The following is a 21,672-nucleotide window of genomic DNA, read 5'->3' as shown; positions in this document are numbered from 1 at the left end:
ATGCTTGACTGACTGAGCCACGCAGATGCCCCGGAAAAAAAAGTTTTTCTAAATAGAGAAGAAAATAAAAACACATACAATTAGTCTTAGGTAATTAATCCTCAGGCAATAGTCAGATATTTTATTTTTATTTATTTATTTTTTAATGTTTTTTATTTATTTTTGAGAGAGAGACAGAGTGTGAGCAGGGGAGGGGCAGAGAGAGAGGGAGAAACAGAATCCGAAACAGGCACCAGGCTCTAAGCTGTCAGCACAGAGCATGACACAGGGCTCAATCCCACGGATCACAAGATCATGACCTGAGCCGAAGCTGGACACTTAACCGAAAGAGCCACCCCGGTGCCCCAAGAATCAGATCTTCTAAAAAGGGGCAAAAAATGTGGACATTTCTTCAGCGGGTGGCCAATGAGCACATGAAAAGTTGCTCAACTTTTCTTAATAATTAGAAAAATGCAAATCAAAACCACAGTAAGGGGTGCCTGAGTGGCACAGTCAGCTAAGCGTCCGACTTTGGCTCAGGTCATGATCTCACGGTTCGTGAGTTCGAACACTGCATTGGGCTCTGTGCTGACAGCTCAGAGCCTGGAGCCTGCTTCATATTCTGTCTCTGTCTCTCTTCCTGCCCCTCCCCTGCTTGTGCACTATCTCTCTCACTCAAATATAAATAAACATTAAAAAAATAAAAAAAAAAACACACAATAAGATACTACTTGGGACCTATTTAAAAAAACAAAAACAGGGGCGCCTGGGTGGCTCAGTCGGTTAAGTGGCCGACTTCGGCTCAGGTCATGATCTCACGGTCTGTGAGTTCGAGCCCCACGTCAGGCTCTGTGCTGACAGCTCAGAGCCTGGACCCTGTTCAGATTCTGTGTCTCCCTCTCTCTGACCCTCCCCTGTTCATGCTCTGTCTCTCCCTGTCTCAAAAATAAATAAAACATTAAAAAAACAAACAAACAGAAAACAGGTATTGGCAGGCATGTGGAAAAACTGGAAAATTTGTGCACTGCTGGTGGGAACGTAAAATGATACAGCTACTGTGGAAAACAGGATGGTGACACCTCAAAAAATTAAACATAGAATTACCATATGAATTGCCATATGCAATGTTGCATCCGGGGAAATACCCAAAAAAATTTAAAACAGTTATTTGAACAGATACTGTATACCAGTGTTTGCAGCAGTATTATTCGCAATAGCCTTAGGTAGAAACCCAGATGTTCATCAAGTGATGAAGGAGTAAACAAATTGTGGTATATACATACAATGGAATGTTATTCAGCCTTACAAAGGGAGAAAATTCCAACACATATGATGTGGATGAAACTGGAAGGCATTATGCTAAATGAAATAAGGCCCACACAAGAGGACAAATATTGTATGATTCCACTTATATGAGATATTGAGTCAAATTCTTAGAGAAAGAAAGTAGAACTATAGTTTGTTGCCAGGGGATGAGAGAAGGGAAGAATGGACAGTTACTTCTTTAATGGGTACAGACTTTCAATCTGGGAAGATGAAAAAGTTCTGGAGATGGATGGTGATAATGATTGTACAATAATGAAAGTGTATTTAATGCTACTGGAACTGTAAGCCTAGAATGATTAAAATGGTATATTTTATGTTCAGTATCCCCTCCTTATCTGTGGTGGACACATTCCAAGACCTCCAGTGGATGTCTGAAACCAAAGATAGTACTATACCCTGTATATACTGTTTTTTTCATATACATGCATACCTATGATAAAAGTTTAATTTATAAATCAGGCACAGTAAGAGATTAACAATAACTAATAAAGAAATAGAATATATTCCATTAAGAGTTATGTAAATGTGGTCTCTTTCTCTCTCAAAATATCTTACTGTACTGTAGTCACCCTTCTTTTTATGATGATGATGTGAGATGATAAAATGCCTAAATGATAAACAGTGAGGTGAATGGTGTAGGCACATGTTAGGCTACTAGTGACCTTCTGACACTGTTGGAAGGAGGATCATCTGTTTCCAGACCTCAGGTGACCGCAGGTAACGGTACTGTGAAAGGGAAACCACAGGGACTACTAGGATGTATATTTTACTACAACTAAAAATAAAAAACCAGATCTGTAAATCTTGATGGTTTTACCCTTCAATTAAAATGGAGAAATGAGTGATAGAGAAAGGTAAACTTAAGTAGCAGGTACTATAAATATAGTTACGTCTGTACCCCAAAATGGATATTACAATAAAGACAGAAATGATAATGTTCCTCTACCCTTCTGGAGGGCACTCTCTAAACAAGAGTATTGAGAATTATATATTTATAAAATTATCAAATGTTTTAACAATCTACCCAGGGATTGTAATATTAGATGATAAATTTTTATCACAGGAGTATATTTCTGAGAGGAGGGTAAATAAAGATTCAAGCCCATCCTGATCTTATGTGTGTAACTCTTATAGAGAATCAGAATATTCTATCAAAAACATGCCACTTTGGCATAAGGATTATTTTGAGAGGAAGACAAATGAGAAACAGCACACACAGAAAAGCTATCTTCCCCTGATTCTTGATCACTAGAGAGGACACTAGATTTTGTTCTGCTAAGAGATGGCACCAAGAGAAACATACATAACAAAACAGCCTTTATCTTCCATCAATTTCCCCCTTATATTTACCTTCCTACAGCTCTGACCCTAAAACCTAAACTCCTTTTCCTTTGTCTTGTTACTTCTCTAGAAATGTATTGTTCTTTGTTAAAATGCCACGTAAGCCCGAGTTCTAAGCACCCCTTTGAGTTATTCATCACTGAGTTTCTTCTGCTTGTGTGCATGCCACACTTGTTAATAAATTGTTTTCCTTTTGCCAATCTTTCATCAGCTTAATTTCCACAGCCCAGCCACAAAACCAATGAGGTTAGAGGAAAAAAAATTGTCCCTCCCCTACACTGTCATCATTGTGGAGTCCAGAAAGGGAGGAAAAGAGTTAGTGCCCAAAACAAGACCATATAATTATTTAAAGAAAATAAAATTTTGTGCAGACTAGACACATTAGCTCTGAAACAATTTTAATCAATGCCACTTTAGAGGGTTTACAGAGGTCACCTCACAGAATCGGAAATGGAAAATAAAAAGAAGGAAACTAGGAAATTTAACAGAGATTCAGTAATTAGAATGTATGTCTTTCAAACTGTGAGCATTGAATGTTGTTATAAACCAGCGTTTCAAACAGTAATTTAACAAACAACAGAGTAAGTGGTTGTATTGTGAAGATCATTGCTATGTGCTTACGAATGGAATTCTTTTAAAGCCTACTGCCTTGCAAATGAGTAGTTGAGATCAGGATAAAGTTTTGACTGATAGTATGGATTCAAAAATTACTGTATCTTGGGGTGCCTGGGTGGCTCAGTCTGCTAAGCATCCCTCTTGGCTTCAGCCAGCACAGGTCGTGATCTGACAGATAGTGAGATGGAGCCCCACATCAGACTCTGCGCTGGCAGTATGGAGGCTGCTTGGGATTCTCTCTCTCTGCCCCTCCCCTATTTGCACTCCCTCTCTCAAAATAATAAAATAAACTTTAAAAAGAAACTACTGTATCTCAAACAACTTAGATGAAAATTAAGATGGTATATCCAGAAAGCTGTGTTAAATGACCAAAAAGTGATTGTAGTGGTAATGGAAATATGGACATTCAATATGTGTTGAAAGAATCCAAATAAAATTGCCATTAAATGTAAGAATAAGCAAAAAAATTTAACATTTGACAGTGTTTAAAATGTGAATGTTTAAATTTATGATGTAAATATTGTGAATGTAGCTTTGACTATTTCATCTAGAACCCTAAAAATTTATACATTAAAATGGGCCTCTTTTTCAGGTTGCCTTGTATTTGGGTAAATAGAAAATTTTCCTTATAGAATAAAGCCACAAGTGACTATTTGTGAACATTCACTAATCTGTGATTAGAATTTGTTCCACATAACTGGATATTCTGTTTGAGTTCAAGTACTTAGCGGTATAGGAACGGGACCAGCAAGGAAAGAAAGCACCAATGTCAATGGCAACACACCAGGTGATTCTCTGTTACTTCTTCCTATAACCAGGTATTATTCACATAATCTTAAAATATCTGTTCTCTGGTAGGCTTCCCAGAGTCCTTTATCATGGGTAATCCTCTAGGGTCCATAAATACAGCTTGTAGAGCACCTTGAATAGCAGAAGGACCCATAGCATTTGCAAAAGGGGAGAAAGGAAGATAGGTTTGAAGGAGGAGGGAGCACAAAAACCAGCCTCATGAGCCCTGTAATAGAGCAAAGAAAGGCCCACTCCCCACAGCACTGCAAGAAAGTGGCTGACCTCCGTGAAGGGAACAGTGCACTGTACCTAAACGTATTGCTAAGTGGCCTTTTAAATATCCCTATAAGTTTCTTTTCATTCACCTGGAAATTAATCTTCAGCATGAAATGAACAAACAAACCAAAACATTAAAAAATGTCCCTAATGAAAGATTCCAATTGGTGACCAGTTAACTCTAATTTTATAAAAATAAAGTTTATTGGGGGCGCCTGGGTGGCGCAGTCGGTTAAGTGTCCGACTTCAGCCAGGTCACCATCTCGCGGTCCGTGAGTTCGAGCCCCACGTCAGGCTCTGGGCTGATGGCTCAGAGCCTGGAGCCTGTTTCCGATTCTGTGTCTCCCTCTCTCTCTGCCCCTCCCCCGTTCATGCTCTGTCTCTCTCTGTCCTAAAAATAAAAATAAACGTTGAAAAAAAAAAATTAAAAAAAAATAAATAAAAATAAAGTTTATTGGTTATCTAATAGCAAAGGCAAAACCTATTGAAATATAATGCTTTCCTGTCAAATTGAAAACAGGTAGTATCACAAATGTAAAGATAATTTTTTAGAGTTCAGTGACCTTCTGTTTAGTATGACATATAACACAGAACAGTGTGGGTAAGCAAGACATAAACAAGAGATCTTTAATTAATTTTGCCTTGATTTTTCCCTGATAAATACTATGTGAGAAATACAACGCTGTGTTTCTCTGAGAGATAAAAAATCACAAATGGCCAAACAGCTCTTTTTTGAAATGGATAATTTGGAGAAATAAATCACTAAAAAAATCAAGGCAAAAACCACTATAAACCACTATAAAAGGCAACTGCAGCCTATTGACTCTCACTAGAAGTTATATAATACAGAAAAAATGAGTTTATACTTACAGTAATACACAGTACAGTGTATCTTGGAAAAATGATTAATTACAAAAGTTACCTTTTCCATTACATTTTTTTTTTGAAATGCACAGGACTTAGCAACAGGGATAGAGAGGGAGGGGAACAGAATGGGTGATGTGGAAGATCTGTTCTCAACCCTTACCACGTTTTCAGCGCTGTAGCCATACTGCTGTGTTTCCTGGGAATAGATACTCATCATGGACCTTGCTTCTTGAAGCTCAGGTGGTTCACTGTCATGTAACCACTGTGTGCCAAAATGAAGTTCCTTCACAGAGGGAACAGGAGCAGCCTCTTGAAGGTGCGAAGAGGCATACAAGTCCATGGACTGAAAGCGATCTTGATACAGTTCATATTCTTCATCCACAAGCATCTCTCTTTCTTCCCCCATCTCTTGCAACCTGGGAGTCAGAAATTCACGCATCTCCCAGGCCTCCTTGCTGTTGTCTATCTCTTTTTGTTGGGACTGGAAAGTCTTCCCCAAATCTAGGAATGGCTCATCTACAAGTTCCTCTTGATAATAGGGTTCATCTCTAAATCCCTGTAAATAAAAGTTGCAAAATAATTTGAATTCCCCCTCCTTTAAAGTGGCACTCTATACATTAACTGGAAGGTTAACCCGTGACAGAACCACAGTGACTACATTCCATGCCCAGCCACAGTTAACTTGAACGGCTCTCCATCACAAAGGAGGAGAAATAAATGCTCACTCCCACACAACCCTCAAAGCAGGAAAGGGACAAACAGTTAAGAGGCAGAAATCTGCCACTGGCAAGGTGAATGACTATTCTAAAAGGTTCGTTACACATTAACCACCTGAAACTTCTCAATCAGAAATAAGAATTTTGTTAACTGCTACATGAATATTTAACTCATGCATCTCAGAGAAAAGTAGTACATAAATATAGATACACATCATTCTATTCCCTAAGAAAGCAAAAACTTAAAAAGTCAGGATTTTCAAGCTTAGCTAATTCAAAATCAATTATGGCTATTGAAATTATCAAAAAGCATTCTCCATAAACTAAAGATATGGGAAGTAGGTCTCAACTACTTTGAGTATGACTATTTTATAATATGCCTATGTAACAGACATGTAATTTTTTCATCTGTACTGAAATTACATGGCAAAAAGGAATGAATATAGAATGCTTTCTAATTAATTTATATTTTACTAATTAGAAGATCAAGTACATGCAACTGAAACTAAATAGTCACATATGTGCAGAAACTTTGTTGAATTCCCAGGTAATGCCTGAGAAATGTATGGGTTTGCTGAGCCTCTAACCTAACCGTGGAGGATCCTCAGAGTGCTGACCACAATGAGGCCCAATTCCTCCTGAGAGATCAGTGGCATTTCCTATTTGGAGACCTATTCATTAAATATTACCAAATGTAAATTCATGGAATGAATCACTACTTCCCACCTTTATATTATTATAGCGTATCAAATACAGCAACCTAGTTAATTTTTTTAAAGGTGTATTTACAGGGTATATTTAAAGAAGTCATATACTTATGAAATTTTAACAAAAAATGTTGACATTAAAAAACCCACAATGTACAGTATAGAAATACACATCAGGGGCGCCTGGGTGGTTCAGTTGGTTAAGTGTCTCCGACTTCGGCTCAGGTCATGATCTTGCAGTTTGTGGGTTCGAGCCCCACGTTGGCCTCTGTGCTGGCAGCTTGGAGCCTAGAGCCTGCTTCACATTCTCTGTCTCCCTTTCTCTCTGCCCCTCCCCCGCCTCAAAAATAAACATTAAAAAAATATGTAAAGAAATAAACATCAGTTTGAGACACTGTCAATAAATTATGCAAAAAATATCACCAGATGGTTGCTATCAAGTAAAGCAAAACCATACACCATTCTCTACCTGCAAAGAGCAAAATAAGCACAATTCATTTTAAGAATAAAAAAGGAAAAGCTTCAAAATATACTTCCTAAAATTAAAGCATAATGATGGTTTTGACTAAATAACTTTTCTTTAGAAAGTATTGAATGAGAAGTCCTTTGGAATAGCTCTGTTTTCTACAGCATTTTAAATGCAGGTCTATTTTCAAACATATGTTCTACCCTCAAAAATTTAAGAGTATATTAGCGATACAAAATCAGATATGTTTGTGCTTTGAAAATGACTCATATCTGGCCTATGTTATTTATGAAGCCAATGTCATACAAGAGGGAAACCATTTCATCTTAAAAAAATTAAAAAGAGAGGAGGATCATTTAATTTGAATCTCTTTAGCCTAGAGAGTGAGAACAAGCTTTTGTCTTCTTTTTTATAGCAATGTTAGCTCACAATAAACCATTCAAATAGGAAATCAATTTACTAAATACCTGGGGTGCTTCGAGTATTAAAGATGAATTTATATCATGAATTGTTTCTGAAAGTTCAGTCTTGTCTTCATTTCTGTTTGAATGTAAAATATAATGACTTTCTCCCTCTTTATCATCTTCCTGAAAATAGAAGCAATTTTTTTTTTATGCACAATTGAAGACATGTTTTTGTCAACTCTGAAGCTATTTTTTATTGACATATAACATTAAACACTGTATCCATTAGATGTACAACATAATAATTCGATATATATTTTCCAAAATGATTATCACAATAAGTTTAGTTACATCTGCAACTTTCAAATATACAATATGGTATTATTAACTGTAGTCACTATGCTGTATATTACATCCACAAGACTTATTTATAACTGGAAGTTTGTATCTTTTGACCACCTTCACCCATCTTGCCCACCGCTCCTCACCTCTGGCAACTAAAGAAGCACTTTCATAACCAAGAAAATACCTTAGTTTTGAACTCTCTTCAGATTAATTCTCATCTTTCCATTAAATGCAATAAACGCATTAAATGCAATAACCTTTATGCAAATTATGTCATTAGAATGAACTTTAATAATTAAACAGAAAACCATATTCAGGTCAAAGCTTCTCAAATTTTTGTTTTCTTTTTAAGTATTCCCTACACTACATACAAAAGAATGAAACTTAACTGCTTTCTTTCATTAAACTCAAAATGGATTAAAGTCCTAAGCATCAGACCTGAAACCATAAAAATCCTTAAAGAGAGTACAGGCAGTAATTTCTCTGCCTGTGACATCAGTCATAGCAATATTTTTCTATAGGTCTCTTGAGGCAAGGGAAATAAAAGCAAAAATAAACCATTGGGACATCAAAATAAAGTTTCTGCACAGCAAAAGAAACAATCAACAAAACTAAAAGCCACCTATAGAATGGGAAAATATATTTGCAAATGACATATCTGATAAAGGGTTAGTATACAAAATACATAAAGAATTGATACAACTCAATACTCAAAAATCAAATAATCCAATTAAAAAAGGGCAGAACAGACATGTCTATAAAGAAGACTTCTAGATGGCCAACAGACATATGAAATGATGCTCAACATCATGCATCATCAGAGATATGCAAATCAAAACTACAAAGAAATATCACCTCACACCTGTCAGAAGGGCTAAAATCAAAAACACAAGGAACAACAAGTGTTGGCAAGGATGTGGAGAAAAAGAACCCTGTGCACTGTTGGTGGGAATGTGGACTGGGGTAGCCACTGTGGAAAACAGTATGGAGGTTCCTCAAAAAGTTAAAAAGAAATATCACATGATCTAGTAATTTCACTACTGGGCATTTATTCAAAGAATATGAAAACACTAGTTTGCAAAGATATATGCATTCTCATGTTTATTGCAGCATTATTTAGAATAGCCAAATTATGGAAGCAGCCCAAGTGTCCATCGATAGATGAATGGATAAAGAAGATGTGGTATATATGGACAATGGAATATTACTCAGCCATTTAAAAAGAATGAAATCTTGCCATTTGCAACAACATGGACAGAGCTAGAGAGTACAACGCTAAGCAAAATAAGTCAGAGAAAAGACACCATATGATCTCACTCCTATCAGTGAGATGGAATTTAAGAAACAAACGAGCAAAGGGAAAAAGAGAGAAAGAGAGAGAGAAAGAGAGAGAGAGAGAGAGAGAGAAACCAAGAAACAGACTCTTAACTATAGAAAACAAACTGATGGTTGCCGGGGGTTGTAGGGGAGGTTGATAGGTGAAGGGGATTAAGAGTGCGCTCACCATGAGAAAAAAAAATTAAAAAAAAAATGTTTAAGGGTTATTTATTTTTGAGAGTGAGAGCATGAGCGGAGGAGGGGCAGAGAGAGGTGGACAGGGAAGTGGGCTCTGTGCTGACAGCAGTGAGCCCGACGTGGGGCTCAAAATCACGAACAGTGAGATCATGACCTGAGACAAAGTTGGATGCTCAACCAACTGAGCCACCCAGATGCTCCCGAAATGGTAATTTTTTTAAAGAGGGAAAATTCAACAGAGTAACAAACGGAAGTTTCACAAGGTTGTCAGAAGATCAAATTACCAAGTCAGTATCATTACCACCACTTCAGCAGTAGCTAATTTAATAAAAATGTAATAGAAAACAAGACATCATTCACAAAGGGGGAAAACTCAGTAAATTATCTCAGAATTAAATTTGAAAAACACTGCACAGAACATTTAAGGAGAAAACTGTAAAAGAAGATCTGATTAAATAAAGAGACATACTATGTTTACAGGGGAAAAAAAAGTATTTCTTAAATTAAAAACATCACTTACTAGTAAGTAAGGTCCTTACTAAAAAAAGGACCTTAATATTAAGAAATGTATCAGGGGGCACCTGAGTGACTCAGTCAGTTAAGCTCTGGGTCATAATCTCAGGGTTTGTGAGTTCGAGCCCACATCAGGCTCTGTGCTAACAGCTCAGAGCCTGGAACCTGCTTCAGATTCTGTCTCCCTCTTTCTCTGCCCCTCCCCTGCTTGCGCTCTGTCTCTCTCTCAAAAATAAATGTTAGGGGAGCCTGGGTGGCTCAGTCGGTTAAGCATATGACTTCAGCTCAGGTCATGATCTCACGGTTTGTGGGTTCAAGCCCCATGTTGGGCTCTGTGCTGACACCTCAGAGCCTGGAGCCTGCTTTGGATTCTGTGTCTCCCTCTGTTTCTGCCCTGTCCCCGCTCATGCTCTGTCTCTCTCAAAAATAAATAAACATTAAAAAAAAAAATTTTTTAATAAATAACGTTAAAAAAATGAAAGAATAAGCCCCATTCACAGTTAACATGAAAATATATAAAGATGTTATATTTGTATAATGTATATCTATATATGACTTAATAAAAAAAAAGTCACGTTCTCTTAACTTTTATATATTCATAGTCTTTCTGCCCCAAGCTGACTTTGGGCCACCTTCTTCACACACTCTACCCCACTTCTGCGGAGGACTGAGTTGAAAGCTCAGTAAACTTTATGTGATCAGGTAAGTGACCACCAAGTGGACAAGAGAGAAAGAGACCTCAGAGAAGATCCACACATCACTATTTACAGCTCGTGAGCAAACAGTTTTGCTAAAAGTGCCCAGATGTTAAAGAAGGAATCAATGGTCGTTCCACTAAGAATTTTTTACCATCCTGAAAGTGACCTTTCTCCTCATCCCTTTTGTGGCTTCCCGCTCCCAGGTATGCTGGAAGACTTCTACTCACCGGGAAAAGCCTAGGCAAAGGTCTACCTCACAATTACTACATTCCAAAACCCTATCAGAATGTGGCTCTGATATCCTGAAATCTCTGCAGCCCTACCTCTGCCAGGAGCAGCACAGGAATCCACACCCAACTGGTAACTAAGTTCTCTTTTTTACACTACCTGACACTTCCCTTAAACTGCTTCACAGTAAAGTCACGCCGTCCAAGTCCTCCAGGACATAAATAGTTTGGGAATTCCTCTGGCAGCCCAAACAACTAGGCAAATAATCATCGGGTAAAATCTATATGAAATTCCCCCCCACAATGAGAATACCAAGAAGATGAGAGCCCACATAAAAATATCACACTCCTCCCCCCCCCCCACCAACTTAATTTGTCCAGAAATCAAACCAGGCATCTCATGGTGTTGGCTACGGCAACAGTCAAACAGCAAATATGCAATACAAAGTCGAGAACTTGATTAGCTGTGTGCTATACTCCATTCTGAAATATTTAGAGTGCTGGATAGTATAATATACTGGCATCTTTATGGGAAATTCATGAAGGCCATGAGGTTCCCCAGTACATAAATACAGGAATCTATATCTATATATGAACATATCTGTATCTACCTATACTTATGGACACATGAAGTATGTTAACATACTCATGTAGTATATTGATGTATTTCTTAAAGATATTAGGAGTTCTCTAGGATTGTTCAGTCTTTTCAGAAATGAAAAAAATAGGCTCAGGGAAGAAGAGTGGTGTACCTATCATCAAATTCCTAGTATGATGTTTCTCAAAGTGTGAAATTCGGCGTCAGAATTACATGGGTGATTCACTGAAAAGGCAGATCCCTAAATAGCCATCACAATGACTAGATGAAAATCTCTGAGGGTAGGACCTGGAAAACTGCATTTTAACCACCTCCCAGGTGATTAAGTATATTACATATCTTTGAGTTGAAACCCACTAGGCTAACTCATAAGAAAGCTAGAAACAGAGTCCAGGTTTCTTAAAATCCAGTCCTGGCACTCTATGAAGACCATCTGTCTGTTTCACACAAGCTATGCAAACCAAGGTAGCAACAAGTTAAATATATAGCACTGTGGCTAACAGTGCAGGGTCTGGGGCCACCTTGCTGAGTTTATACTCTGTCTCTTACTAGTTACATCACTATGGATAAGATGCTCAATTCTCTGTGTCTTGATAGGCTCATCTCTAATGAGGGTAATAAGAACTACCTCTTCAAGTTGCCAAGAGCATTAAATTAGTTAATGCATATAAAGGGTTTAATATACTGACATATGGTAAGCACTCAATAATATTTTCATACTGCTTGAGAATTATCTTGAAGTATTTTGTTAATTGGGGAACCTCAAAAGCACCCTAACTGTAATGTGGCCCTCAGTCATAAACACTAATCTGACCCCATACAAAAGATTAAACAGTAAGTGGGGTGCCTGCGTGGCTCAGTTGGTTGAGCATCCAACTTCAGCTCAGGTCATGATCTTGCGGCTTGTGGAGTTCAAGCCCACATCGGGCTCTGTGCTGACAGCTCGGCGCCTGGAGGTTGCTTCAGACTCTGTGTCTCCCTCTCTCTCTACCCCTCCCTCGCTCACACACTGTCTCTGCCTGTCTGTCTCTCTCTCAAAATAAAAATAAACATAAAAAAAAGATTAAACAGAAAGGGGTGCCTGGGTGACTCAGTCGGTTAAGCATCCAACTCTTGATTTCAGCTCAAGTCTTGATCTCAGGATCGTGAGTTCAAGCCCCATGTTGGGCTCCATATGCCCGCCACCCAAAAAGAAGATTACGCAGAAAGAGCACTTAAAGATGACTTGGCCACATAGACTTCTAGATCCTAGGGATTATGAGGCACTTTGATGGGCAGAAAAGTGGATTAAAATCTCAAATCTGTATGTTAAAACGATATAGTTACTTGGATTTCAACTTATCATGACATCTCAACATCATTCCCAAGTGAAAGTTAAAATGCACAGATTTTAATTTATATCATAAGGAATGTGATGAGAACTTACAGATCTGTGCTAAAAGCATGAAGCTAAAAATAATAGTAAAAGTGGTAGGAGGACTAGTAACGTTAGCAGCTACTATTTATGTAATGTGCTAAGCACTTAATGAACATAATCTTTTTGTCCCTGCAAATCTTACGAGGTAGACGTTATGTTGCTAATTTTTTAAGTCAAGGACATAAGAAATTTGTCCTAGGATACACAGAGAGTAAGCAGTGGAACAGGGATTTGAAAGCAGGTGCATCTGTCTCCAAATCCATGTTCTCAACTATTACACTATTATCACTTCCTATAGTAACACAATTGAACACTCACCACCAAGGGCTTACAGATGCCAAGGCGTACAATGCCTGGTGGTACGGCTTTCAACACTTCCACGGCTTCAGCAAGTGTGGTGTTCTCCAAAGAGTATTCGTTGACTGAAACCAGGCGGTCTCCAGGTAAGAGTTCTCCTGCTCTTTCTGCAACACCATCTGCCACCAGGGAACGGATCACAATCACTGATCGTGTGGGATCCAAAGGGTCCTAAAGGATCAAGTAAAGAAGAAACAATGAGTGCATTTCTGAAAATACATGTATTCATGATTCTCATTTGACTATTTATTATAAGTGTCCAGCATTCTGGTGATAGTCTTCCAAATTCTTCTGTTAAAATATCGTTCTATACATCCACACAAATATCAGCTTCTATCAAGGTGGAAACATAATCCTAACAATTTCAGTTACATATCTGAGGGTTCAATACATACAAATTTCTTCTTTAAACTTTTGAAAACTGCTATTTTGTTGGACCACAAGTCTATGGGCAGTCGAGTAAGATTCACTGACATCCTCAAGCGCCCATATTATAGACTAAAGACAAGTCTGCTCTTGGGCAATAAATAGGCTTTAAGAGAAGTGTACTATGGTAAATGATACTTCATTTTTATGTATTGCACCAGTATAAAATCCTCCTGTTAAATCAACAAAGTTCAAAACCGACATGGAATCCATGGAATATCCAACTGCATGACAAAAGTATTTTGAAAATAACATAATTATGGGGCACCTGGGTGGCTCAGTCAGTTAGGCATCCAACTTCAGCCCAGGTTATGGTCTCACAGCTTGTGAGTTCGAGCCCCGCATCGGGCTCTGTGCTGACAGCTCAGAACCTGGAGCCTGATTCAGATTCTGTGTCTCCCTCTCTCTCTGCCCCTCCTCTGCGTGTTCCCTGTCTCTCAAAAATAAATAAATGTTAAAAAAAATTAAAAATAACATAATTATAATTTATAATCTATAACATGATATAGGGACCCTAGGTGAGAACTATTCTGATATAAGAAAATGAGCGTCACTTTGTCAACAAAACCAAGGTGAAAATCTCTCCCATCTACTGGGAAGGCCCCGTTTTTCTTTTTATTAAGCAGCACTAAAGATAATGTTGACATTCAATAAATACATTTGGTTAATAACCAGTTTATAGTCCATTATTTTTTTTATTTTATTGGACACTCATATACAGCACTTACTATGTGCCAGGCTCTATTCAAAGTGCTTTACACTAACACTTGTCTCTGTTTTTACAGATGAGGAAACTAAGGCTCAGAAAGTTCAGGAAACTTGCCAAGATTACCCACGTGGTAAGTAGCAGAGCTAGGATTCAAACTCAGCCAGTCTGGCTCCTCGGTTCTTACTCTAGACCATCAGGCTCTGCCACTTGCCCCACTTTAAAATAATGGTACTACAGAGAAAAAATAAATCCCAATCATGACACTTGTCTATTTTGTTTCTACAGTTTCATAATGCACATACTATTCCATAAAGTCAAGATGTAGTAACATGAGATTCTACTACTGTTGAACCCTTCCCGACAAATACAAGAGAAACTGTCATGTTTTGTGTTAGAATCAGAAGGCTCAGGAATTAGCAAAGTGAGAATTTGCCAAGTTCCAGGCTTTGTCAGTTTGATATGACTGATGGTTCTTTTGGAGTGTTCTGATCCAGTTTTCCATACCTCTGTGCTTTGGACATCAGAGTTCATTTTCAAGTACTATACGGAATTTTAACCAAATATATCATGTTTAAATCAACAAAAGCCACACAGCTAATTCCTTGAAAAATGCCTTCAAACATAACTGTCATTACTCTCCTTAACCTTGCTTTTCTGCTCCAAGGTCAAGATACTCTTGGTAAATTTCTAACATGCCCTGATGTAGAACACCTCATATATAGGAAAAGGACTGAAAGTAAAAATAGTCATGAGTACTCACTAATAAAGTACATAGTGCTAAACTATAATTACACCAATATTTTCAAGTAGAGGGAGCTATTGCATAGGAAGAGAAGAGAAAAGAACAAAAAAAAAAAAAAGTACAGTGGTATATCAGCAGGCAATCAGTGCAGATATAAAAGAGCTGTCTGTTTTGTCACCAGCAACCATGAATCACAACACACTTTTCATTCTGAAATATGAAACCATTACATTTTAAGTCTGACACACTAATAAATAAGCTGTACAATTATGTCCTTCATTTAGGATGTCAGTTTATGATGAAAGGCTTTTTTATTAGGGGGGAAGGGAAACTACATAATAGCATATTCCTCTCATGAAATGCCCAGAAAGCAGCTAGCATTACTTCATTTTAATAATTACTAAACTTTCTTAGGGAAAACTGCAACAGTAAAATATACCAAAAGCAAATAAATGATTTCACTAGGTTGGCGTGAGCAATCTCTTTGCAGAGTCATAGAACACCAAATCAGAAAGTACTATTTTTAACCTCAACTGGGTGAACAGGTTTTCAAAATGCAACCAGCCGAAATGATAATCAGAAACATTTGAAAGAAAGATTCACCAGGAAATAACAGAAATAGAATGATTAACACATTTGCCTTATTACAGAAAAGTCGTGGTGAGCATTCATTTATACAAAGGGCAGTCTTCTTTAGACCTCAAGCTAGTACCAGGTATGCTTCCTTACTAAAATTTATTCAGGCTTAGACCTCCAGTTATTCTGAACACTAAGTCCAATCTACCACTGCTTTTCCTGGAGGAGAGAACCCAATGGCAGCGTCTTTGTCATTTAAAAAAAAAAAAAAAAAAAAAAAAAAAGAAAAGCCATCCATTTCTGAAGATGCCCCATTATGCATAATCACTATTTCATTTTCTGTGATGACTTTTCTAACTGTGTGATTTCCTATGTAGCCGAATGAAGTTGCTTTAATGAGTAACAGTCATTTCCTTTCATGGGGCATCACATGCAGCAGCCGCCCTATGGAAAAACAGCAGCTGCTACTGCCTACTGGGGCGACTGCTGTCCTTGAGGCTTCGCTGCATTAAAAATGCTTAAAAACCAGCCCGATTTAGGCTACTCATCATCAGAAAGGTCTGTTTTCTGAAAACTCTAGCCCACAGTATCATACCCATGTTGTAGCAAACAAAATGTTATAACGGTTGTTTCTAAAGACCTCTACCCAACTTTGAGACCCCATGCAAATTTTTTTTTAAGTTCCCATCAGTTCTTATGACCATTTATCATGATTTTAAAACCTCTGATTCTTCCTATTTTGGTAAATAACACTGCAAGGAACATGGTGTTCCAAAATCAAGACATTGTTTTAGACTAAGCAGTCAATAGAGGGCACTAAAGACCAATTACAGAACACAAGAAACAGCATCTTTTACTATGACAACTACTCTCTTCTGAAGGATTTGGTTCTTCTTCTTTCTTCAAAAGACTTATATTATTATACACATTATAACAGTATTCCATATGCTTGCTTCAACTTAACCACTTATGAAACTTGTCGCCTACAGCTCTTAAAAATATTAGCAAACTCTGACATTCAGTTAAGGACAGCTAACTTCCCTCAGAATGCCAGACCAAGACAGGAGATCTGAATTGAATTCTTCTCACTATTTAGTAATGAAATCCTGAGAATCCAAATACCCGGTCTCATAAGTGCATACAATCAGTGTGCCTGCCTGAAGAAAAGTGCACATAAGAATTTTTGAGGTTTCTTGAAGTGATGCTAACATTTGATGTTATAAACACAGGATGTTTCCATGTTGGGGGAAATCCAAGTTGACAGACTTCTCTCCTCCCATAATCCCTGACTCGCATTACCATTTACCCAAGCACTCACTTAATCCCTCTCCCCTAACCCCTTCACTGAGTTGCTAGCTAAGGCATGTCAATTTGAACTTCTATCTTTTCTACCTGACCCTTTCTCTCCATTTCCGCCACAACTAAGTTGGTTCAGCTTCTCATTATTTCTTGCCTCTGCAACTGTTTGTCTCACTGTCTCCACTCTTGCTCCCATCGGTTTATTTTCCACAGAAATAAAAGAATGATCTTTAACAATAAAAATGTGATGAGGGGCACCTGGGTGGCCCAGTCGATTAGCGTCTGGCTGCGGCTCAGGTCGTGATCTTGCAGTTTGTGAGTTTGAGTCCTGCGTGGGGCTGTCTGCTGTCAATGCGGAGCCTGCTCTGGATCCTCTGTCCTCCTCTCTCTGCCCCTCCCTTCCTCACTTGCTCTTGCTCTCTCTCTCCCCCTCAAACATAAATATTTTAAAAAATAAATAAAAATTAAATTTAAAATGTGGTCATAATTTCTTCTCTGTTTGAAACACTTCAGTGACACCCAATTGCCTTCGGACCATGTCTTAACTGCTTGTGAGAGCAATTCCTTCAGATGTGCAGAGGAGTCTAGGCTCCTATCGCTCTCCCTACACGTGAGACTGCCCGTTTCCATTTGCTCCGCACATCGTCCCAAAGATACAGAACTACTGAAATCCAGCGACTGTGAAATGCTTTGATGCATTGTCTGACATCCCACAAACCATTCCATCTGCCAGGAATACTTTCTCTGCTCCACTGCCACTTATCTACCTTTGCACCATCAGAGTCCACTCAAGTGTTTCCACCAATGGGAAGCCTTCCCTGACTTTCTCCTCTTGTGATACCCCTAATTCTAGAAGAGGACTTCCATACAGCATTTGTCATAATATAGTTTTCCTTATTGTCCCATATCTCTTAAAATAAGTTGGGTCTCCTCTTGTTAGATGTATCCATGGCACCTTGCATTTTCTCTATTATAACACTTCTGGCATTTTTCAGAAATTATTTTAACTGTCTTATCTATTAAAAATAAGCTTCATGAGAGTGAGGGTGTGTTTACTTATTAGCTGCTTTATTTCCAGGACCTACTAAAGTGAATGCCATATGGAAGGTACTGAATAGTAGTTGAAATATTGAATGGCAAACTATTTACCTTCTCTCTCCTCACTGGACTGTTAAGTCAAAGGCAAGGGCCACATCCTGTCATATATGAATAGGAACAACAATGGTTAGCACTTACTGAGTGTTTGCCATGCCAGGAATGTTCTAGGAATCTTACTAGAATTCATTTATTAACCTTCACACCACCATGAGGTAAGTACCATTACTATCCCTACTTTCAGGATGAGAAAACTAAGACAGAGGAAAAGTACCCAAGGCGCACAGTTGAGAAATGGCAGAGGCAGAATTTAACCTACCTGGTAAAGTTCCAGGGTTTACACTCTTAGCCACTAAGTGATGCAGCTTCCCTATCTTCAAGTACTTGCCAAACGAATTAGTACTGAAAGAAGGCAAATTGACAGAAGATATATTTATTACCTTGCCAAAGTGTGTAAACTGAGGCCCTTACGTATGACACTTGGCCACTACAGGTTTATATATCAGTACCTAGTTGATGAAGTTAGTTTAGCACAGAATGTAGAGCTTGGCTGCCATGTACAAATAAAACATGTATTTGTTTACCAAATTTTAATTTATACCTACTTTCTCAAGAATCCATTCATTTGGTGACCTGAAGACACCTTTACATGAAGGGATACATACATGTGACAATAATTATGCCCAAATGGATAGGATTCCAAGTTTCTACAATGTCTATAAAATGTAGTATATGAATATTTGTGTACCTTCCCACAGATCAAAGAGATCAGAGTTCACATAAGATAAGGCAAGGTGCAGGGTGATCACCTAGGGCAGAATGGTGGCTCAGTTGAAATGTAGGCTCTGTGAGAGACGGCTATCAACCTGAAGATGTGGGGAGCTCTAGCCATGATGCTGTCACATAAGCAAAACTACCAATACAAGCAAGCAGCGACGGCAAGCTCACTGGAAAGGCATGGAGCAGGGAATGTTAGAGAGAAGAAATAAACAAGAAAAGTGGTCACATTTAATAAAATTGGCCAGTGCATCAGTAAGAGGTATTTTTTAAAGAGGAACATGAGACGTATACCCTGGACTATTCTGACATTTAACATGTATATGCTTTGTAGTATTACTCCAATGTAGAAAATGTAAACAATGAACTTACTACATGAATTCAAAATAAAGAACAACTTTTTGATTATTTTTTAATTCTATATTTAACACCCTAATTTTTAAAAGCATTAAGGAAATGGAATATGAATTTTTATAGTAGAATGGCATTGAGAAAGAGCATATTTTATTTCAGATAAAAATCTGTGTCTAATAGATCAATGGAACAGGATAGAGAGCCCAGAAATACACCCATGCTTATATGGCCAATTAATGTAGACAAAAGCTGCAAGAATATACAATTGGGAAAAGATAGTCTTTTCAATAAATGGTGCTGGGAAAACTGGACAGTTACATGCTCTATGAAAGGACTGCTTTCTTACACCATACAAAAAATAAATTCAAAAGGGATTAAAGATCTAAATGTGAGACCCAAAACCATTAAACTCTTAAAACACAGGCAGTAATCTCTTAAACATCAGCGTTACCAACGTATTTATGGATATATCTCCTCAGGCAAGAGAAAGCAAAACTAAAAATAAACTATTGGGACTATACCAGAATGAAAAACTTCAGCACAGCAAAAAAAAATCAACAAAACAAAAGGCAACCTAGCAAATGGGAGAAAGTGTTTGCAAATGATATATCTGATAAGGGGTTAATATCTAAAATATGTAACTTACACAACTCAACACCAAAAAGAAACTGACTAAAAAATGGATAGAGGACCTGAACATTTTCCTAAAAAACATATACAGATGGCCAGCAGACACAGGAAAAGATGCTCAATATCACTAATAACTAGGGAAATGAAAATCAAAGCTACAATGAAATATCATCCTACCCTGGTCAGAATGACTAGTATCGAAAAGATGAGAAGTGACAAGTGTTGGCAAGGATGTAGAGAAAAGGAAACCCTCATGCACTGTTGGTGGGAATATAAATTGGTGCAACCACTGTGGAAAACAGTATGGAGGTTCCTCAAAAAATTAAAAATAAATACCCTAATCCCATTGCCGGGATTTACAACAGCGAACATATGGAAGCAACTCAAGTGTCCATCAATAGATGAATGAATAAAGCAAATGTGGTATATGTATACAGTGGAATATTACTCAGCTATTAAACAGAATGAAACCTTGCCATTTTCAACAACATGGATGGCATTATGCTAAGTGAAATAAGTGAGACACAGAAAGACAGATGCCATATGATTTCACTTATAGGTAGAATCTAAAAAACAAATTAAACAAACAGACTGTCAAATACAGAGAACTTGTGGTTGCCAGATGGGAGGTAGGAAGGAAGATCAGTGAAATAGGTGAAGGGGATTAAGAGGTACAAACTTCCAGTTAGTTATAAAACAAATACGTCACAAAAACAAAAAGTACAGCATAGGGAATATATTCAGTCAGTAATATTGTTGTATGGAGTCAGATGGTGACTACAATTATCATGATGAGCAATGAGTAATGTATAGAATTGGCAAATCACTATATTGTACACCTGAAACTAACATAACACTGTATGCCAACTACACTTCAATAATTTTCAAAATGTGTATAAATTGCTTTACCTTTGATAATTTTGACACTGTTAACTGAGTACAGTATATTAAAATATAAAATTGGCCTATGTAAACTCATGAGAGGAAATATGGTTACGTCATATAGTCTTAATCCTACATTTAATTACTCTAAGTAGTTTAATTCTTAAAATTCTTTGCTGCTGTACAGCTCACCACACCAAAATAACTGCTCTCCCATATTACCGCGGTCCTTCATCAAAATGAAATGATTAAAAAAAAAAAAAAAGACTAGGAATACAACCTAAATAATTATGAAATAGAAAGTGCTCTACAAATGAACAGATATCCTAATCAATGAATTCAATGTCTTGGTATACATTATCACAGAATTAGATAATTGAGCCTAACTCCACAAATACTCAGATCAGTGTGAAGAAGTATATTTCAAAGATAATTTTAAAGAATCTACATAATTTCTGGATAACATGAATTAGGTAGCTATGAAATATTTGATCAGAGAATTGTTCCAAATCAGTAATGTTCAACTGAGAGAAAACTATAAAAGTAGCAAGCAGCAAATATTTGTTTCTTGAAGAGCATACTCTTAAATGTGGCCATTATTATTTGAACTAAAGATTATTAGGGGCGCCTGGGTGGTTTAGTTGGTTAAGCATCCAGCTCTTGATTTCGGCTCAGGTCAATCTCTCTGTTCATGAGATTGAGCCCCATATTGGGCTCTGCATTGATGGTGCAGAACTTGCTAGAGATTCTCTCTTTCTCTGCCCCTCCCCGATCACACTTTCTCTTTCAAGATAAATAAAAGAAACATTAAAAAAAATCTTTGATCTCAAAAGAGTATTAAGTTAAAACGTAAATAAGTAGATTTTCAACGATCTCAAGGAAGTTACTAAAATGGAGAACACTGAAAGAAACCATTAAATTTAAATTTTTTTTTCTTTTTTTTCTTCAACGTTTTATTTATTTTTGGGACAGAGAGAGAGACAGAGCATGAACGGGGGAGGGGCAGAGAGAGAGAGGGAGACACAG

The 21,672-nt window shown here is 37.6% G+C and overlaps 1 protein-coding gene and 1 long non-coding RNA gene across 6 annotated transcripts in view; one reads left to right on the top strand and one right to left on the bottom strand.

The window, feature by feature from the left end:
- The window catches only part of PATJ (PATJ crumbs cell polarity complex component), a 364,334-nt gene that overhangs the window by 247,633 nt on the left and 95,029 nt on the right, over window positions 1–21,672 (bottom strand). For all 5 annotated transcript variants that reach the window (XM_045477622.1, XM_045477623.1, XM_045477626.1 and 2 more), the window contains exons 18-20: window positions 13,118–13,327; window positions 7,550–7,669; window positions 5,354–5,749 (exon numbers count right to left, since the gene is read on the bottom strand). In XM_045477622.1, the coding sequence (XP_045333578.1) occupies window positions 5,354–5,749; window positions 7,550–7,669; window positions 13,118–13,327 (726 nt within the window). The remainder of the gene's footprint in view (window positions 1–5,353; window positions 5,750–7,549; window positions 7,670–13,117; window positions 13,328–21,672) is intronic.
- LOC123597994 overlaps window positions 10,357–21,672 on the top strand; it is a 36,920-nt gene continuing 25,604 nt past the window's right edge. Inside the window, exons 1-2 of the long non-coding RNA XR_006712346.1 lie at window positions 10,357–10,917; window positions 14,368–14,421. This is a non-coding gene — a long non-coding RNA (uncharacterized LOC123597994). The remainder of the gene's footprint in view (window positions 10,918–14,367; window positions 14,422–21,672) is intronic.

This window comes from Leopardus geoffroyi, chromosome C1 (assembly GCF_018350155.1).
Source record: "Leopardus geoffroyi isolate Oge1 chromosome C1, O.geoffroyi_Oge1_pat1.0, whole genome shotgun sequence".
Taxonomy (NCBI): Eukaryota; Metazoa; Chordata; class Mammalia; order Carnivora; family Felidae; genus Leopardus; species Leopardus geoffroyi.
Note: the sequence above shows the minus strand (reverse complement) of the source record. Positions and strands in the feature narration are given on the sequence as shown.